The 20,065-nt window shown below is 42.6% G+C and overlaps 6 protein-coding genes across 6 annotated transcripts; 2 read left to right on the top strand and 4 right to left on the bottom strand.

Moving 5' to 3' along the window:
- Positions 1 to 2,751: 2,751 nt before the first annotated feature.
- Positions 2,752 to 3,546, bottom strand: PUMCH_003877 (uncharacterized protein; the record flags this gene model as incomplete). The annotated part of the gene is made up of 1 exon (XM_063022833.1): positions 2,752 to 3,546. One exon carries the CDS (start codon positions 3,544 to 3,546, stop codon positions 2,752 to 2,754), a length of 795 nt encoding a protein of 264 aa, XP_062878903.1.
- A 2,814-nt stretch (positions 3,547 to 6,360) lies between these two features.
- Positions 6,361 to 8,178, bottom strand: PUMCH_003876 (uncharacterized protein; the record flags this gene model as incomplete). The annotated part of the gene is made up of 1 exon (XM_063022832.1): positions 6,361 to 8,178. One exon carries the CDS (start codon positions 8,176 to 8,178, stop codon positions 6,361 to 6,363), a length of 1,818 nt encoding a protein of 605 aa, XP_062878902.1.
- A 794-nt stretch (positions 8,179 to 8,972) lies between these two features.
- On the top strand, positions 8,973 to 11,495 carry PUMCH_003875 (uncharacterized protein; the record flags this gene model as incomplete). Its single annotated transcript, XM_063022831.1, has 1 exon — positions 8,973 to 11,495. The coding sequence occupies one exon, from the start codon at positions 8,973 to 8,975 to the stop codon at positions 11,493 to 11,495; it is 2,523 nt and encodes an 840-aa protein (XP_062878901.1).
- Positions 11,496 to 13,620: 2,125 nt separating this feature from the next.
- On the top strand, positions 13,621 to 14,946 carry PUMCH_003874 (uncharacterized protein; the record flags this gene model as incomplete). The annotated part of the gene is made up of 1 exon (XM_063022830.1): positions 13,621 to 14,946. The coding sequence occupies one exon, from the start codon at positions 13,621 to 13,623 to the stop codon at positions 14,944 to 14,946; it is 1,326 nt and encodes a 441-aa protein (XP_062878900.1).
- A 385-nt stretch (positions 14,947 to 15,331) lies between these two features.
- On the bottom strand, positions 15,332 to 17,284 carry PUMCH_003873 (uncharacterized protein; the record flags this gene model as incomplete). The annotated part of the gene is made up of 1 exon (XM_063022829.1): positions 15,332 to 17,284. One exon carries the CDS (start codon positions 17,282 to 17,284, stop codon positions 15,332 to 15,334), a length of 1,953 nt encoding a protein of 650 aa, XP_062878899.1.
- Positions 17,285 to 17,613: 329 nt separating this feature from the next.
- Positions 17,614 to 17,847, bottom strand: PUMCH_003872 (uncharacterized protein; the record flags this gene model as incomplete). The annotated part of the gene is made up of 1 exon (XM_063022828.1): positions 17,614 to 17,847. One exon carries the CDS (start codon positions 17,845 to 17,847, stop codon positions 17,614 to 17,616), a length of 234 nt encoding a protein of 77 aa, XP_062878898.1.
- Positions 17,848 to 20,065: the final 2,218 nt, after the last annotated feature.

The raw sequence follows: 20,065 nt of genomic DNA, 5'->3' as shown, positions 1-20,065 counted from the left end.
AAATCTTCGCTTGGAATAAACAAAGTTAGCATGAGAATACATTTACCTTGCTACAAATTCATTCTCTCAATTTGCGAGGGAAAGACTCGATTCACTTCAAGTTTGTTTCCACACCTTTAAGTTAATTTAAACACCGATCATGGACCAGAAGTTCTAGATTGCCAGGAAAGTTTCTCTCAGGAGGCATTGATACAAAGCATTCGATGAAAAATATTTAGTTGCGACGATTTAGTCAGAATTTATGGCCCAAATCAATTATTTTACTAAGATGTGTTGAGAAATATGAGACGGCAGATTTCAACCTGGAGCATATGTGCAATTGGGTATTCTTCTATCCAAAGAAATTTGAATTCATCCTGTTCTCTTGTTCTAGCCGATAGAACTGGTTTGTAAGTTCAGATGCTACATAGAGTCAATGCATAAACATCATGCTTTACCCGCTTTACTGATAGGGGGTTACTTCCAAGGTCACCTATACCCACTCCAGAAATAAAACGTGCTCAGGATCTTAACCAACAGTTCTGAGCACGGATTGAATAGAGCCAAAGTAATCTTCCCCAAGTGAGCGCATGACCCCGATCATTAAGGTAGTTGAAATCAGGACCTTGAAAGTTTTGAAGTAGGCTCCAACTTCGAGCATCCCAGCGGTACCACGGTTCTCTATACAAGCGACAGCAGATATGCAGAAACTCGGCTTTTTTTGCCCGAGTTCAGTGAAGTTCATTGGCTAAATCTACCGTTAGATAGTTGGCACATCAACCCATGTATACCAAGGCACGAAGTGATAAAAGCGCCTTGGTGTCCACACCTTGCATGCTGTATAGTGAAACTGACTACCCTATTCTGTGAAGCCCAAACTTTTGTTGATACCGACTACTTCAAGAAATAGCTAATTTTACGACTTGGGTATTTGATAAATTAATCGCCTGCACTTCAGCCAGGCACTGCTCGCGCACAGGAGGCTAATGTGTCTTAAGCGCAACAATAGGCCTTCACGCAGCACTTCTAATGTACCTCCCTATAACCATGCACCACGCCTAGACTTGTGATGCGAGTGCACCTTTGTGTCCAAGATTTGGCTGGCAATCCTGACCGTCTTGCACTTGGCATGTTCTTTGAAAGTATAGCCGCTCACGCACGGCACAGCAGCAGTTGACAACAGGCACAACTTGCTCGTCTTAGAAGGGCAACTATGACATGTGTGTTTGATTTAGCTGTTTGATCAACACAAAAAAACGAAATCTTCTGAAAGTTCCAGACCTTACCCCCAATTTTGCAGCGTACGCGGACGCGAGCCAGGAGAACCATACAGTAGTCACTGCGGCTCAACAAGCCGTCATGTGCGAAAACTGATGCGTCAGTACAACTGAGGTGTTTCCCAGTGCTAGCGACGGGCCAAAACCCTGTCTTGCAATCAAATGCATGCACCGATGTTGCACTCTGCACGCAGACACAGTGTAGCCATACGTTGGTCTACCAACCATACCAACGACAACTTCAAGTCTGGTTAAGTATAGGCACTATCGCGCCATAATGTCGCTTTTGAGCCGCATGAGAAATCCGCTTTTCGCTGTCTATGCAGAAGTTCGGGAAGATGCCCGATCGGGCAAAACGAAAAGAGGAAACTCGCCCTGAGATTCCAGAACGGTGAACTGTGGATCTTTGGCCGACAAAGAAAACACGGAAACGTTTTGCGGCGGGGTTTGGTCTGGATGACTTTGTCTCGCCGAGACAAGAATCCTCTCCGAGATGTTCGTCTAGGCGGGCGTCCAACACCGAAAAAAGCACACACGTAATGCGGTTGAATTATTGCGATTCGCTTGGTGATTTCGGTAATATGACAGCATCACTTGATCGCCAGGACAGCACATTTGGCAGGTCTCAATGGAGGCATAGCTGCATCTGCAGATGAGTCTAACCATCATGACGTCACATGCCATTGCAGTTTCATAGATAAACCTAAACCGGCAGACCTAGCAAAAATCACTGAGCCAAAGAAGTGATTTCTATGCGATATCAGGGCTTCATCGCCGCACACCTCGGCGCCTAAGTATTTAATCACGCTTTGGTCGTTGAAGGGAGATCATGAGCCCAAGCGTTTGCCCAGGTATCATCCGAGGATGTAATACAATTTAAACTATTCTTCAATGCCCTCCCCCGATAGCCAATTGCAACGCTGCCAAGAAGACTAATTGAGATCGATAAGCGCGTGAGACATAACGTTTGGGCTTACCGTAGGTGCAGCGTTAGGGCTCAAACTTGGATTGAGTGGTTATTGGTAATTGAACTTGGATTTCAGGTCTTTGAGAGACAACCATCAGTATATGGTCTGATTTTTTTTCCGGCTAACGATTTCATCAATAGAATTAGATTCTCTCTGCGTGCTGGCATTTGATGTGTCAAGAAGTCTGTCCAGACAGGATATTGATGGCTATAATCGTGCCATGCGTGATCTAGACATCGGAAGTTTATCCTGAGAAGAAGGACATTGTCCAGCGATCAATTGGGTGGTAAAGTATCTCCTCTAAAGATTCAATACTAGATCAAAACACGTTCAGCTCAAGTTGGTTTTGTATACAATATATTTAAAAAATCTTAATTAAATATTCACACAGAAGACTCCTATTTCTACTTACGATAAATAGTCTCATAGCATAAAAAGACTCATTAACATCGCACATACAGAAGAAACAATGCAATCATATATATTTGTTACAAACCGTCCCAAAATAAACCGAGTATAATACCACATCAAACCTTTTGTCTTTGCTTCATGGCGCGGATCTTCCGGCGTCTGGCATTGATAAACCAATTGCTTAATTGTTGTTGGTTCAAGCCAGTTGAAAACATCAATTGAGTCTTCTCGAACGAATTTGGATATGGGTGATTAAGATGCTCTTCCAACCACTTCAACAAGATATAGGTAGTTTCCTTTGGCAAGTTATTACGGGTTCTGCTTCTGACAGGAGGACTAGGTGTGGGTCGACGCACCATCTCGGATACACGCTCTGGTGTCATGCGATTTACTCTATCAAGACTTGTTGGAGATGCTGGGGTTGATGCTTTGGTGGACAGCTCGCTCACAATCAGGGCTCTCAGGCCGCCTCCTACGACCGCCGGGGCCGAATGATGCTGTGGCTGTGTCTGTAGTAGCTGTGGCTGTTGAGAGGGAGGGGGGACAGCCATGGGATAGCGGTATGTGAATGATGAGTTAGGGAGGTGGGGTGCTTCGCCCACATGATAGTTTGGATTGATTAAACGGTAGCTGGGCATAGGAACCATTGGATATACAGGATTCAGAGGGTGGCCCATGTTCATCGGCGATGCAGCGATCATTGTGGGAGCAGCCATAATTGACCCGCTTTGAATTGGCATATTTCCGCTTTGTTGGATAGGCATTTGTTGAATGATCATGGGTGCCTGGGGATATGGATATGTTGGCTGAGCTGGGTTGTACGCTCGAACCGCATCTTCCAGAGACACTGGCTTTGTGGCACTATTGCTCAAAATATCTGAAATCGGAGGGAGGGAAACTCTGCTGTTCATGTTGGGCGGATGATGGAACACGGAGAGCAGTTAAGGGGAGAGGTGTGATAAAGACAACGCTTCCGATGACAAGCCGGCAATTTAAAAGAGAACAAAATATAGTAGTTAGAAACTGGCCGACAATTCCAACAAAATGATATCTAAGAATTTCCGTCGATGATGTACTTGATGTAGTTCAGACCAACAAATGCTGAAAAAAAAGGGACAAGGAACGAAGTGTGACTAGAAGTCAACAAGGACGGATGGTATGGGAACACAAAATCCGAAAATAATGAAAGGGGAAAAAAGCCGCGAAGGATCGGTGAAGATGATATAGACAGAAGAATAGAAAAAAAAGAGAAGAGAAGGGCGGAGAGTGTAGGCGCGGACTGACATATAAATACATTGGCTTTAGACAGGTAGCTATTGTAGACAGAGATAGACTTTGAAGGGGTGACGCATGCGCGAAGCATGCAAAAGCTTCAATTAGCAGTGCTGTGAAATTTTGCGCCTGCGTCATTGAGAAAAAATGCTACTTGAATCCTGCACGTGAATGATGCTATGCAGATCGTATGGCCGTTTGACATTGCTGCATGCAAAATAGTCTGATATGTATGAGATTTACGCATAGTGCGGTTGGAGGCCATGTCTGAGCCTCAGGGGCACGAAAACCTTAAATATGCTCCTTAGACCACCAGTCTTGACACAAAGGGGGATTCTACTAAAAATGCGATAACTTTAGCAAAACATTCTAGAAAAAAGAGACGACAGCTCAACGTTAGTCTCTTCGATCCCGTAACTGTCCCGCCGGTTTGCTTTCTGATTGAGTCTCACTTCACTGCACTAATTGATACGTCACAGGTGTCAAGAAGGCGAAGCGCCAAGAATTTTAGTTGCCCGCACGGATGCTTGGTCCGAAACGCGCCTGTGTTGACACAGAAGAGACCGGCACATAATTCGCATGAGACCAGGTTAGTAGTATGGAATTGTACAGTGCTTCAAGGCGGATCCCTGTATACGCTCTGCATCTTCTTGGAAGACATGGACTAATCAACCGATGAGTGCAGGGAAATACAGTTAGCGAGCAATGTCATCCTTAATTAGTCATGCAGACCTGCAGGAGCCATGCGAGAGTCAAGGAAAGTCATGTTGCTTTTTCGGCCGAAACTGTGAAACGCTTACGCATGTGTTGATCGTGGTTCTTCGATCTGATGAGATCACTCTGAAACAGTGTTCCAACCAACTTGAGTGGCGACGGGACGTCATCGCCTAATATGTCATCATTTCCGAGGTTATCTCCGGCCGGAGCAGCAATAATACGACGCATTAACGACTTCTTTGGGATATAACGTGAATCTCGAGAAATATTTTTTGAATATTACTAATTGAGAGCGGCAGAACAGCCCGTTTCTCTTAGTCCCAAAGTGTCTCGTATTCGAGACCCGGGCTGCGGCATTTCCTTTTGCGCCCCTGACTTTTTTGGGGATTCATCCACAAACACCTGGGTTAGATGATCTTGCATAGTGCGGCAGATTCCATCGAATGAGGAAACCGTTGATGGGGTTGTTTCTCTTAGCCGCTCTGCACGCCATACAGGCCTTCCGTCTCCAAACCCCACACCCACTTGGCCAGGATTGTTTGCGGAGCCGCAGCTCCCATTGTCCTGTGCAAGGTCTACAATAGATTAAGCCACAGTGGTGAAAAATTGGCTACAAGGGCTGGGCGCGATAGAATGTAATCAAAGCTTAGTCTCAAATTCAGATGCTCAATACAATTTACATTGAATATGTAAGGTTTAATATTTCGTGGCTGTGCACAGGATAGTTATTATTAATGTGGCCGCTGGACGTCCTGTCCATAGTGCCATGTGCTCTGTACGCCGCCAAAGAAGCTTCGAAAATCCTTCAACGATGATCCAGCCATTCTTACTGGTCAGGCTACCATTGGCTTATCTTTCCGTGAGTAAAATCGAAACTTCATCAAATAGAATCTATATGTTATCAAACAGTAGTCACAAAACTTTATTAGAACATAGTTCCATTTCTGCATTTGCGTGCTCTCTGTGATGCGTTTCAATATTTTCTGAAGTGCTTCCACATGATGTTCACCAATTTTTTTGAAGTCTTTGAGGAGTTGGATCGCGGAACAGATCACCATAAAGTTCCGCACTAACCAACTGCATGCGTAAGTATGCAGACAGCCGTTCTTGGGCAGCGGAGATGGTCTCCACCAGGCATGGAACATTGGCCAAGAAATGAACGTGGCTGTAGTTATGCCACTCCTATTCGTGGCTCAAAGTACCAGAGTAGTCATTCATCGTAGTAGCAAACAATTTCGGAGAGGAGTCGATTGAAGTTTGTCGAATACAGAATGAATACTGGTCTGGCGGCAGAAGCTGCTTGTCTCGAAAAATCCAATTCCAAAATATTGGATTCCAGATCCTCTCTGACCTGTGCGCTGCACACTGTGTAGTAATTTCGCAGTTATGCGTGGAGGTAGTAGCCCAATCCAGAAATAAGCTATAGGAGCTGGTGCAGATAGTATGCCTGTCAAGGCACGATACATGCAGCATGTCATGCAAGAGGCTGGCACAGTTTGTTTCATTTGCATTCCTATGAATCAAGACCTTCATTGTTACAATGACGCTTACATTGACCTGGTTGACTTGCATGCATTCTCTTAAAATTCACTAATTCAAACTGAATCTGAGTAAGTTGACGTCAACAACGTTGAAGCAGTCCCCTCCTCAATTGAAGAGGACTTTGCGGTGGATCAAAACCCAAGGTTCCATTGCATATGGCATGCGTCCCCGACTGCAGCTGCGTTTTTGGAATCTTACAATTTTTCGTTCAATAGCCTCTCCAACTGCAATTTGTCATACCGAATGTACTTAGCCCTATTTTTGGTAAATTCCCCGCTCCCATATTTGTCATAGAGCTTGTTGTAGGCGTTGAGTATAAGTTTTTTGATTTCATTTGAAAGATACCCACGGAGATCCTTCTCCTGGATTTGAAACTTCTCATAATTCCGAAGAGCCTCTTCAAAGGATTCGTTGAAGTTCTTGAATAGTTCCTTGATTTGTTCCTTCTCTTTGCCGCTATTTTGTCCTCCATTCATGGCGTTGGTCGTTGTGATTTGAGTCATGTCACGAATGATTATATATGAGGCATAGTTCCAATCGTCCAAAAACATTTTGAGAAAACGATTTTTCAAGCGCTGAAGGCGTTCCATTCCAATTGCACCCAATTTGCGGTATAAAGAGTCCAGTCGGTTTATGATAGTCTCTATCATGACCACATTTTTTATTAAAGTGAAACCTTGGGCCAGTTTACGCATGCCATTTTCACCACTAGCCTCCTTCAATGCAAGTTCAAGTTCGATCATGAGTTCATCAATCAAATCCAGGAGGTATGAAGACATGAGGAATTCAAGCGGGTCCATCAGAGCCTCTGCACCTTGCACAACAGAGGTGAAGATGGTAACAAATCGAAGAGGTGGCTTGACATTTAGCCAACTACCAAGCTTTTTATTCTCAAAGAGCATTGAGAGTGATGCGAATTCTGAGATTCTGCGGATCTTGGATATGACCTCGACCACGATTTGTGGCACACTTTCTTGATTGAACCTGTCCATTTGAGTAACCCTGCTCTCGATAAACATGACCCAATCTGTAAGTAGAGACAGGCATTTCGTAACTAAATTGGTATATTCGCGGTCTACCTCCAGAACAGTCAGGAATCCAAATCCCCAATGCAGCAAGGCCAGGTCTAGGACCATCAAATTTTCCAAAACGTCGAGCATAATCAAATCCTGGCCACTGAGTCCCAGGGAATCAACAAAGCGACTAAATCCTGAAAGAATTTTCAAGAAACGGGTCCCCAAGTATGTCGCAATTGTGTTCCTTAAAACCGGCGAGTCGCCCAACTCCAATTGATTGCAAGCACTTGTAAGTCCACTCACTGTGCTTATCATTTCCTTCGTATATACTGTCAAACCTGTTGTTCCCTTTTCATAAGGTGCGTTGGCGGGACGCTTTTGTAGAGTGCAGCCCGCTTCTAGGGGGGTTAGCACCAGATTTAGCTTCTGAACAAAAACCTTTTCCATAGCCTCGAATACACTAATCAGGTCTCCCCGAGATACAAAGTACTCAATGACAGCGATGGCCTCAGACACAGAGGGCAGGTCCGGCTTCATGTCCTCTAGGTCACCAAAAAGTGAAGAAAAGTAGGAGATGACACGCAATTCAGCCATCAGCACAGAATTATCAAAACTCAATACGCAGCCGCTAAAGTCACGAATGTCTCGTTTCATATTCTTGAGAAGATCTTGCCCTGCCAGTAGCTGTTGCAAGTATCTTACAACACCAACAGTTTCAATTGGTGTGCTAAGCATCTTCTGCGCCTCTGAAGCAAGCGCAGCATACTCCGAAACACTTGATAGCAACAGGAGACCCTCCTCAATTGAGTCCTTTTTTGTAGTTAAGACACTGATTTCAGCAAACACTGGTTTTATGCTTTTGGATGCCGTCAGGGTTTTCATTGTGATCGTATGAAGCAGCAGGTCAATTTTGGAAAAGAGTTCACTAGAGCGCTCTATTATCTTCTTGAGAACCTCCACATCGGCCTCGTCTACATCGACAGAGAGCATTGACATGATTCCCTTGTAATTGTAGTTAAGTACGATAAATGGCTGGGGTAAGGGTGGAATGCAGGTCCAAGTCAACAAAAGGCATAAATCAAACCTCGAACTTTTCCACGTTTCTGAGGTCGGATTCGTTTTCCCAACTGTAGTAAGGCTTGCAGATGTCTTAACCTTCAGCCTTGTCTCAAAATTTGGTTCAGTGCTTAAAACGTAGGGTGAGCGAGCAAAGAGCGGAGTGGGTTATTCCTCTATTAGAAATTTTATTTTTTTTCAAGAGGAGATCTCTGCTATTTTTGAGTCCAGCAGTTTATCAAAATTCGCCACTTTGTTTTGACTTACCTCTGTTAAGCGAATCTATGTGTTCTAAACATAGATACACCCATTGTATTTCATGATATGGAAGATGCTAGTAGAGATAGAAATTGACGTTTAATGTGATACCTAAATACTGTGTCTTAGAAGGATGTGTTTGGTGTCCAACCAAAAGACTTCTTCGTATTCATCTAGAACTATTACAATTTATCAAGGTCTTGTCCATTTCTTGGAATTCCTTCCAGACAAACCATTTTGAGAAATGGAATTCGCATCAACTCTTTGTATTATGGTCGTTACCGCTATCTACCATCAATCCCAATCTCTCCAACAACTATGGACACTACCAAAAAATGACTCATACATGTTGATCGCATATGTCTGAATTTGTACTTCTCGAATAATAGAAAACCTTGCGCAAATTTGTATCAACCTTAAACTCGAGCAAATTATATCCTCTAAGACCTTGACATCGCACCTTTCATACCCCACGAATGAATACCATTGACTCCACAAATGAATTCAAGACGCTCTTGGCTGACTTGGAATTATTCCTGAATACGTTACGCTCATCGGAGAAAGTCGTGGACTCTTCAGTAAAGGGCCAACGTCGTGTTACTCACAAAAGGTATAAAGTAACCACTTTGAGTGGGCCAGTGCACATTGACAACTGGAAGTTTCCAGAATTCGACTTTGCAAGAAAGTATGACTCGATGCCATGTCATGCTCGAGGCCTTTTTACCATGCCTGAAGGGATTGTGGTTCGTGGATATGACAAGTTTTTCAATATTGATGAGCTACCTATGGTCAAAAAGGATGTATTAGAGTCTGAATTGACTGGTCCTTTCACTGCTGCTACAAAGGAAAATGGCTGTATTATGTTTTTTGCTGGTTTGCAAGATGGCACTTTGCTTGTATGTTCGAAGAATCTCACTGGAGACTTAGAGTCGGACCCCTCCACATCTCAAAGAAAGCTCAAGCACTATGAGCAGGGAATGGTGGCTATCCAAAAGCAACTCCATGCTCTTGGAAAAGACACTACCGATTTGGCTCGTGCTCTTTACGATGAGGGCCTAACTGCCGTTGCTGAGCTCTGTGATGACTCATACGAGGAACATGTCGTCGCATATCCCCCAGAAATCGCCGGTTTTTATTTGCATGGACTCAATCGCAATACTAAAACCTTCCAAACTTTACAAATGTCCGAAGTAGACGATTTTGCTGAGAAGTGGGGGTTCAAGAAGGTTGATTACACAACATTTGACACATTCCAAGGCGTGATGGCCCACATGACTGCAGCAGCTGACTCCGGGAAATACAACGGTAGAGAAATCGAAGGCTTTGTAATAAGATGCAAACGGGATAGTAAGGATTTCTTCTTCAAGTATAAGTTCGAACAACCATATTACTTGTACAGACAATTCCGCGAGGCCACTTTCAAGTTATTTGCCGACCAGCCAAAACGAAACATCCGTGAGGTTTTGGCTCTCTTCCCTAAATTTAAGAGAGTTACTTTGGCTTACCTTGAGTTTGCACAGGCATACTTCGCCGAAAACCCTTCGGCCAAGGACGAATTTGCAAACAATATTGGAATAATAAAGCTACGAAAACTATTTATGGAGTCTTTGGGTTACAGAGAGGATCAAGGTATTGAACTTTTACGGGAAGATTTAAACGAAACTTTAGCCACTAGACTTGAGCTGCTTCTAAGCAGCACAAGAACGGTCTATTGTGTTTCGACAATTGCCTTTCCAGGATGTGGTAAGACAACCACTTGCATGATTTTGGCAAATTTATTCTCAAATTGGACCCACATTCAAAACGATAACTTTCCGAACGCAAAAGCATTCTATACAGAAATCATCAACAGTTTTTTGGAAAATGATGTCGTTTTTGTTGACCGCATGAACTACAGACTGAACTACAGGCACGAATTGGTCTCATCCATCTCGCAGTACCGGGCAAGTTCATTACCTGATGTGGAAATTAAACATGTGGGTTTAAATTTCATGAGATCAAATGATCAACTGAGGGCACTTGAAATTGCTAAGGAAAGAATCCTACTGAGAGGTGATAATCACCAATCCGTTAAGGCTGCAACCTCTGAGGTCCAGGCTTTGGCCCTTCTCAGGGACACGGCTAAACAGTTCGAAAGACCCCAGCTTAAATCTGAAGAAGATGAGTTGCCTGTGGCCTGTCTGGGCTCTCAACTTAGAGGATATGATTCTGCATATACCCTCCTCATTAACTTGGATGTGGACGACGATCACCTGTCTTTGGTTAATGCGCAGATCATTTATGAACAATTGAGAATTCATTTTCCTCAATTGGCGAGTCAACCCGTTATAGAGCAAAGTTGGACTGCCGCGTACGAACGGGCAATGGCTTACAAACCGACTTTTGAGAAAAAGAAGTCTCTTCCATCCCGTAAGCCAGCTTATTATGGAATTCTGGTCGAGAGGCAGGCATTAGTCTCGCATTTGGACAATGTCCTTTCAGAATCGCCAACTTGGCAAGCAATTTGCCAAAAAAATCGAGTACAGGCACAGTTTCACATAACATTGGCACATGAATTCAGCTTGAAAGGAAGTCCAGAGAACCGTGAAATTTGGACTTCTTTGGGTAGGTTTTTTGAGATAGCAAAAACAAAAAAGACGGCTCGCCCTGGCGAACGAACACCGATCAAAATGTTCGCCGACTTGAAGATTGAGAAGATTGTTGTGATCGAAAACACCCTCATAGCCCTTAAAGCCTCACCAATAAAGTATTACAAGCCTGAAGAAGGAGAGCTTGTTCCAGTCCCTCATTTGTTGCCTTACACCAACAAACATCTTCACATTACGATTGGTACGTGCCATCCAGCCATCAAGCCAATGGAATCTAACACGTATTTGTGTCAATTATTCGATGAAGGTCCTGTTCGCGCTGGTGTACGCAAGCATTCTAACTTCACTGCTCATGTTTATGATTGGGATGAAATTATGGAGAAGCAACAATGCTTCATTTTTTTTCAATAGTCAACGAAGAATAAAAGTTTGCATCAATATCAAAATACAATGTATACGTTGTTACAAATTTTCTCCCAGTCCATCTTGCCCTTTTTTTTTCTTAATTCACCCCCGGGCTTATGTAATAATACATCAATGATCTCAACTTCCTCTCTGGCCCTCTGCCTCTCTTTAAATGAAGTACGTCTTCGTTCCGATATCTATTGTAGGATGCGGAAAGTCCACAGTATTTAGAACACTCACCAATCTATCTAGCAGGTTTGTTCATATTGAAAACGATTATTTCACCAACAAGCGAGCCTTCAATGAAGCGCTTACCAAGCTCATAGAAGGAGAGGCTCCTTACATATTAGTGGATAGGAACAATCACCTTCGTTTGCATCGTAAGCAATTGACTCAGACCTTCAAAAAAGAGGATGTGTGTTTCATAGCTCTTCTTTTTGTTCCTTCTTCGCTTAATAGGAAGCAATTGTTTGACACAAACTGGAGGAAGATTCAAAAAAGGGGTGACAATCACCCACAAGTAAAAAGCGAGTCGAATGATGGTCAAGCCAAAATGATCTTGGGTCTGTTTATCAAAAATTTGGAGCCTTTCAATCCACAGGATGAAAGCGATGCAAAATTTGACCATATATTGGCCATGAAATTCGGGGCAAACTCTTCAAGAGAAAACGTTGACAAGATCATCAAATTTGTACAAGTTTTAGAGCATGGTAATGGACTTGGTGGCCATGACGAGTTTGATAAGAGCAAAGTAGACCAAGCATTCAAGAATTCAATGTGTTTTGTGGCCTAGGATCTGGAAGGTCAGTTTATCACTTGATCTGCCATATATTATGGGCTCGAGTATGTCATAGGACTACATATCTGCTCCCTGTGTGTGTTCGTATCAGTCAGTATTCCGGTTGATCTTCGCCCATTCTCCAACATATTTATCAATTGTACCTGATGACATTCATTCAATAACGAAGTGCATGCGTTTTTTTTTTTTGGAAAAATACTTTTAAACCAGGATTAACTTCTCCTCGGCAATAGATCCACCGATTCACTCAGGACGGTTTTCACATAGACAACACTGAGTAAATAAATTTGTATTAGATCACATTAATAGATTCAATTCAATAAAATGAGTGATTTTGCTCTCTTAGTCCTATAAAACATGTCAAATTTCGAATCGCGGAGGACCATTTGGAAAATTGAACGGGTCAACCATAAAACTAGCAAATTGTTTCTGAGTGGAAAAAGGATAAACGGTTACGAAAAATTTTCCATCATTCATCGCGAACTCAATCACTAATTCAATTAAATAACTACATCATTGCAAAAACAATCGTACCATCCGTTTTATTGGTGACTGGTACTCTGAACCAACGAATCATCTAAATTTCGATTGAAATAACTTATCACAAATAATTCGTAACGTTCCGAGAATATTGGGCCAATTCCAGTACCATCTTCATCTCTGCTGTGCCTGTTGAACAAATCTCACCCCTGAATCAACAGATTCCATTCGTGCATAAATTCGCTCCCTAGAGATCAAACAGACGAATGGCAGATCACACGATGACCTTCGACCAAAAAAAAAGGAACCTCACGAAAAAGTAAGACGAAGAATTCCTTTGTTCAAAAAAATGAATTGTTGATCTTTGTTGTATTAATTTACACCGATTTTGATCGCTTTCAGATGTCAGTTCAAACCAGCCCAACAAGCGCATATGCAGGACACTCCGAACCACCGATAAAACCTCGTATATGACCATACGGGTATACCTCTTTTTCCGCTGGAGGCTAGATTACATTCGGAGTTTTTGCAATTACCGTGCGAAAAGTAAACAATCTTTCATCTGGCTTTCTCATTTTTTGCCCTTTGATTGGCAGAGAGTCTCAAATCCTTTCCCTTCGACCCGAATTTTTCAACCGACCAAATCAAAAATTCCTGTGAAGAAAGAGTTTGCGGTGACCATTTCGAGCAGATCGCCTTTCCTACTCCAAGAATCATCACGTATCTTTCAGACGAGTTCTTGCTGTCATTGGCCTGAAATATTCCCGGTTTATCTGTTTATCACACATATCATAGGTTAATTACCTACCATTACGGCCATCGGACGCGAAGAATACACTGTAAATAATAAAAATGGGAACAAAGCGTGCAGAAAAGATCGACTTCGAGAAGCTCCCAGCCGGAACGATCCGCATTGACTGTTCGGGGGCCTATATTGCTAATGACCATCTTATCAGAGGCTCACTCTCCCCAGCTCTTACAACTCCATCTCCACAGACATCAGATAACTCTTCCGAGAGTGAAGAAGAACAAGCTTTCTCGGAAACCGCAGCAGAGGCTGCTGCAAGAGACTCGAAGAATGCACATATTGCCCTTCCCAAGCACAACTCGGAGGTAATCCACATCGCTGTTGACATCGGCGGAACCCTAACAAAACTTGTCTATTTCACGGCTTCTTCGCGCTCCGGGACAACAGGAGGTGGAAAGTTGCACTTTCAAGACTTTCAAACAGGCTCTTTTGAGGATGGAGCCTTGGACTTCATGGTTAGACTTGTGAAACGCAGCACATCCAAAAAGAATTATCCTCCAATTACTTACATTATTGCAACAGGTGGAGGCGCCCATAAATTTTACAAGTTGATGAGCGCCAGTTTCAAGAAGCACAAACTTCCTATGATGATCATAAAAAAAGACGAAATGGAATGCCTCATCAAGGGCCTTGATTGGCTCATTACAAAAATTCCCAACGAAATCTTTACCTACGATTTGGATCAAGATCATATCCGCTTTGTACCCAACATGGAGACAGACACCGATGTATATCCATACTTGTTGGTGAACATAGGCTCTGGTGTCTCTATGATCAAAGTGACTGGCCCTGGTCCTAAGGGATTCGAAAGAATTGGCGGCTCTTCGCTTGGAGGCGGAACCCTTTGGGGCTTGTTGCTGCTTTTAACAGATGCTCAAGACTACAATGAGATGCTTGAAATGGCCCAAAACGGAGACAACGAGAATATTGACTTGTTAGTCGGAGATATCTATGGCACCAGCTATAACAAGATTGGATTAAAGTCAAATCACATTGCTTCCTCTTTTGCAAAAGTATTTAAGAAGCTTCGTTTCAGTCAGCTGGGCAAGAAAATGACCGTGGCAGAGAAATTGTCCAACTTCAAACAAGAGGATATCGCCCGCTCACTTTTGTACCTGGTCTCTAATAACATTGGTCAAATTGCGTACCTTCAAGCGTTAAGATTTGGCCTCAAACGTATTTATTTCGGTGGTAGCTATATCTCCGGTCACATGCAAACGATTCACACGTTAAGCTACGCCCTGAATTTCTGGTCGAAGGGAGAGATGAAATCATACTTTCTCAGACATGAGGGATATTTGGGCAGCGTGGGAGCTTTTATGATGGGACCCAATGGTGATATGGCGAATGGGAAAGAGAGTGAAGAATAGCGGGCTTGGTTTATAGAAAAGCGGACGACTGCTGGCACCACTCCGATATTCAAATTCTTCTCCTTATCACTTGCATATTAATTTGTAACTATTTATTTCATGTGTCATCTTATATATCTACAATCTATGATCAACATGTCTATTCTACCTGTGATGTTTAGCTAAAAACACAATGCGCCGAGATGAGCTCACCGAGCTAATATAAATCTGATCGATCAGTTTCAACAAGTGCGTTGAAATTCAGCGAAGATCCATCATTTGTCTAGTCACCAGTTCACAATTGTTGGAAATGCTCTTTGTGTCTTTATGTTGTAGCGCACGATATAGGCGAATTTTCTAGCAATTAAAAACTGATCATTGTCTTTTGTTGAATGAGAGTATTCCACTAAGGCTCATGATCTCCCTCACGAGTGTCGGCTTGGCCATCATTATTGAATCTGATTATTCGTGACGGGTCAAGTGTGAAGGTTAAATTAGATCCAGATTCTAGACTCATTTGATTAATTCGATGAAGAACATCAATATCCTCGTTTGAAAGTCGCAGATTATTGCTCAGATAGCGTGAATCGCTCTCTTCTCTAAATCGAGAGCTTTCATGTCCTGCAAAGATCAGAATTGATGGAGGAGTTGACGGACTGGGAGCCTTGTAAAGTGCCGGAATCTTTGGTGCTGAAGCATTATGAGTATACATTATACTGTAGGGCCTTACCATATTTCTTAGCTCTGGCTCTGATGCTTTGGAAGCAATATCCCTCAAGAAGCTGGGAACAACTTCTTGACATTCCTCAAGGAGTTTGATCATTTCGGCAGCTATTAGCTTATTTTCTTCATTAAAGAAAGAATAGGAAATTGCTGAGGGCTTATTGAATCCTTCTTTATCCACCCAATCACGCATTAAGGCTGCATGCATAGTTTTCAAGCTCTGGTCACTTTTGTGAGGAAACGAGTAGAAACGCGGAAGAAGAGGTGTCTGTCCTACGCAACCATGTCGTTCCAAAAATGTTCCAATGTCTTCTGGCATGTCATAGCTTATCAAGACAGGGATATCTTTGAAATCTACCTCCTCAGCAGCGGAGTCACTTGTAATCAAAACGGCATCAGAGAGATTCTGAAACTGTGAGAGTATGCTCTCTCGTTCCAGACCAGTGAGGCTGTCCTTTAACACTAATATACGTGTTGTTTTACTAAATGCCGTGATGGCGCCTGTAGGTTTTATCATTTCCCTTAATTCGTACACCAATGTCAGCTTCATGTTCAAGTCGTTGACATAAATGATGATTGGTGTGTCTGGATATGAAAGAATTATTTTCGCAACTTTGGCGAGTTTACTTTCGTTAGAACTTTCCATTACAGTATGTCTGGTGAACATAGACATGGAAGGGTATGCTCCACAAAATACAGCTGCGTAATCTTCAAGATGAGTACCGATAAATTGGAGTGTTTTTCTCGATACAGAACAAAGAATCATTGATCTGTGACACTCTGAATCAAGCAGTGCAACAATGCTTTCAAGATGGGCATTGTCATACTTTCGAAATAAGACATCAGAATGGTCAAACACTAAATAATCCAAACTTGTTAGCAACTTAGAATCCTCAGCAACTTTAATGTCATTTGGATCGGAGATGATTATATTGACATTCTTTTTCAAGGTATTAATGCTGCTTGAGGGTTGAACAAATGACATAGTAACAGTAGTGTTTTCGCATAGGCGGACTACTCGGTTGTATAGAAAATAAATGAACTCAGCGGGACAAAGAATGAGTACTTTCGACTTTGAATTTCTAAGTTTCCTTCTAAATGTGCTGGCGACTAAGGTAGGATGCCGCTTTTTTGCTTTGTCTGCCAGTGAGGAAGCAGATGGGTCACAGGGTAATACGCTCTTCAAAATGGGAATAAGATAGAAATAGCTTCGATCGTATGTGTCCCGGGCACACATAACAAAGTGGCGTTTTTCATTGAAAATTGAATCTGAATAGAGCAACGCTGTTGGACTGTTACGAAATCCGCCAGCAATAAGATTGTCACACAATTGGTCGCAATTAGTTACAACAGCATCAATCCCATAGTCTCCTTTCTTTTGCCTAACCAGTGGAACATCGTCTGAAGCTGCGTTTTTGAAATCGTTTGAATGAAGTTGACGTTCCTTGTTATGCATCGACACTTCGAGGGGCTTTCCGTTCAATGAATACACGGAGTGTTTTAAGAAGAAGTGACGGTATTTGCTTTGGTGAGATACGTCTAGACTAGGGCTCCGCGCAAGTTTTTGCTCGCTCGCATTTTTCTTTTGATTTGGTACATCTGCCAATTCATCTGTGTCGATTCTGATATGTTGCATCTCGGACAATTCTCAAATCTATTTCGATAAACCAAGGACACAAAATTTCATCTCTTTTTGAGACTAAAGATTATTCAGGGGATCCTACTGTTTCTCTGCCATCTAATTCTCGTTAAACTTGCTATTCGTTTTTGCATGCATCGGGACTAGCAGAGCAAATACGCTGAGTTCGGTAGCATACAGATCTAAATAGAGCAAGAAGTACACCAAAAGTGTTTTAGGTTGACCTACAGGAGGAAATAACAACAAATTAAATGTATTCTATCAATGCTTTTAGGGCAAGTAATCTAGGAGCCAGTAAGATGGATACGCTCAGCAAATGTCGAAAATCATAATTCTACCAAGCTATCGTGCGGCTTATATACTAGTCGATAATTGAAAGTGTTGATGACTTGTGCCTCGCTGCTAGCCGCTACGGACTCATCCACCACCATGACAATGCAAAAGCCAAATCCAGCTCCCCATAGTGTCTTCGTAGGAGCCAGAGCATCTTGGGGAATGTCGGCAGTAACACCAAGCCTTGAACGACCACTCTCGTCAAAGCTGACTTTTCCATTGACCATAATATTGAATAAACCGGTTCCTGGTATAAGGTGACAGTCAAATGAAGTCAAAGTGTGTTTTGAGTTTGGACAGGAGAGCCACTTCTTTTGGAACTCTAGCCTAGCATCGTTGCTTGGTGGAGATGGCACTAGCGGGTGGCCATCAAAGACGATGGCACACGTGTTCTTCAATTGCCGACCGAACTGGGTCGCATACTCTTCCACAGACAGAAAGCGTGGTTGGTTTGTGTTTCCTGAGCTATTTAGTTGTAAGTCTAGTGATGACAAGAGGCTTTTCACGAAAGGCTCGATAGGCACAGCTGGGACTGTTAGTTTGTAGATGTTAGTACAGAAGAAGAGTTTACTTACATGGATCAGCGCCGTTCATAGTAGATATAAAAGTTCTATGAGTGTAGACTACAGAGCAGAGCCTGCGGACAGGATATGTGGAGTAGCTCCAAGACTAAAGTACCGTCAGGAGCTAGAAACGAATATATGTGAACTGAAGCAAAAAAAATCTGATCGAGTTTATGTTCACAAGTAGTTTCTCGAAAAGTTCGAGTTCAGAATTAATGGCTCCAAAACTCATCGAGCATTACTCTCATCAATAGAATATGCGAAGGCTAAGAGTACCTGAACCAGAGAACTGAATTTGTGAAAACTAGATAATACGAATAGAAAACTTATATACTATCTGCTCGAGGTGAGTTAGTATCTCAATTTCATTCATAGCGACACCTCATAGTCGTTTGACCCTAATTTCAATCTGACAAATGAACTTGACACAAATGATTTCCCTCTAGCTTTACTCATGAAATTTTGTCAGAGGCCAAAAAAGATTGCAGCACCACAATTTCACACATGGTCTCCCACTGCATTACTCAGTGTGGCTCTAAGTGGCTTGACTAACGTTGATCGGACGGGAAGCAGTATTTTCCACTTGATATGGCCGCAACCGATAGTCGATGCGGTGTGATTGATCAGTTCCTTAGTGTCTATAATTGTGTTTGTATTGACCTTTTCTCCCGCTGCAATTAATGTAGTTTAGCTAACTTGGAAAGGAGCCATACCGCAAGATTCAAAACTCCTTTACTCATTTCAGTTTTCTTGGACTGACTTATAGACTGGAAGGGAACTATCTTGGAAAAGTGTACAGTCCTCCATTCTAATTGAGACAGGCATATCTCATTGCGTCTCATTGTCCAGCGGTTTTGTATCAACTCTTCATTCAAGGGCTATCAAGACTGAGTACATTATGGCAACCACAGCTTGTTGCGCAAAAAATGCAAAAAACAAATTCTTGCCGTTTAGCCTGTTTTGGGACAGAATTTACTCTTTTTGATATTGAAACAAAATTCGGCTGGTCAACAACGCTCTCTGGCTTTCTCTTTCTGGAAGCTGGTCCCACACAGGATGACACATTGGAGAAGCACTATCTGGTAAGAACAAAATGGCTGAGCGAGGCCCGTCTTAATATGTCAGATTACTCACTCAAAACGACACTCCCATTTGGGAAATCTGTAGTGTATCTTAATATATTGGCGCTAGAATGCGTGCAGCCAATAATCGTGACAGCCAAAGAATAACTTTCAGACAATTTCATTCAAAACTTGATTCCCAGTTCAACATATTAAAAAGATGCGCACCCAACTCCTTTGGTTATTTCGGTTATAATTGACAAAACTCATGATTGATTGACGTCTTCCATTTGAATGACACCTTAGGCCAGCAGTCTCACACCTGCACATGGTCTTGTATTTCACACACTCTAGCAATCGCCCGATTCGGACAAACTAACTCGGGCAGCCAAAATACCATCCTCGACATGAATAAGCCTCTATGCATTGCGGGGACATTAGTGGAATGTTAGCAAGATGTTCTAGGCTGGTATCTAGGCCGCTTCTAATGGTCAGGATGCTCACTTCTATTGCATGAGCGCGAGTAGAAACACGTCATTTCATCGAACTCATCTCAAATTCCAACAGCCCCTTAGTTATAATTCAATACTTTGAGAAGTTTGTTTTGGTTCATCGACGTTTACCAAGTGAGACATGTCCTTCATGCCTTCATCACTAACACGGTGACACATTTTTCACATTCCGGAATTTAACCGCAATACATATAACTCCCATGTGTGGCCAGCTGAAATGTCCCTATGCGGAATAAACACTTTGACATCAGGATATGTCTATGTCCAACGAAGAAACAAATAAAACCTGGTCGACCTTTTCTTCAAGCA

This window comes from Australozyma saopauloensis, chromosome 4 (assembly GCF_035610405.1).
Source record: "Australozyma saopauloensis chromosome 4, complete sequence".
In the NCBI taxonomy this organism is placed as follows: Eukaryota; Fungi; Ascomycota; class Pichiomycetes; order Serinales; family Metschnikowiaceae; genus Australozyma; species Australozyma saopauloensis.
This window is presented reverse-complemented; position numbering and strand designations above follow the sequence as displayed.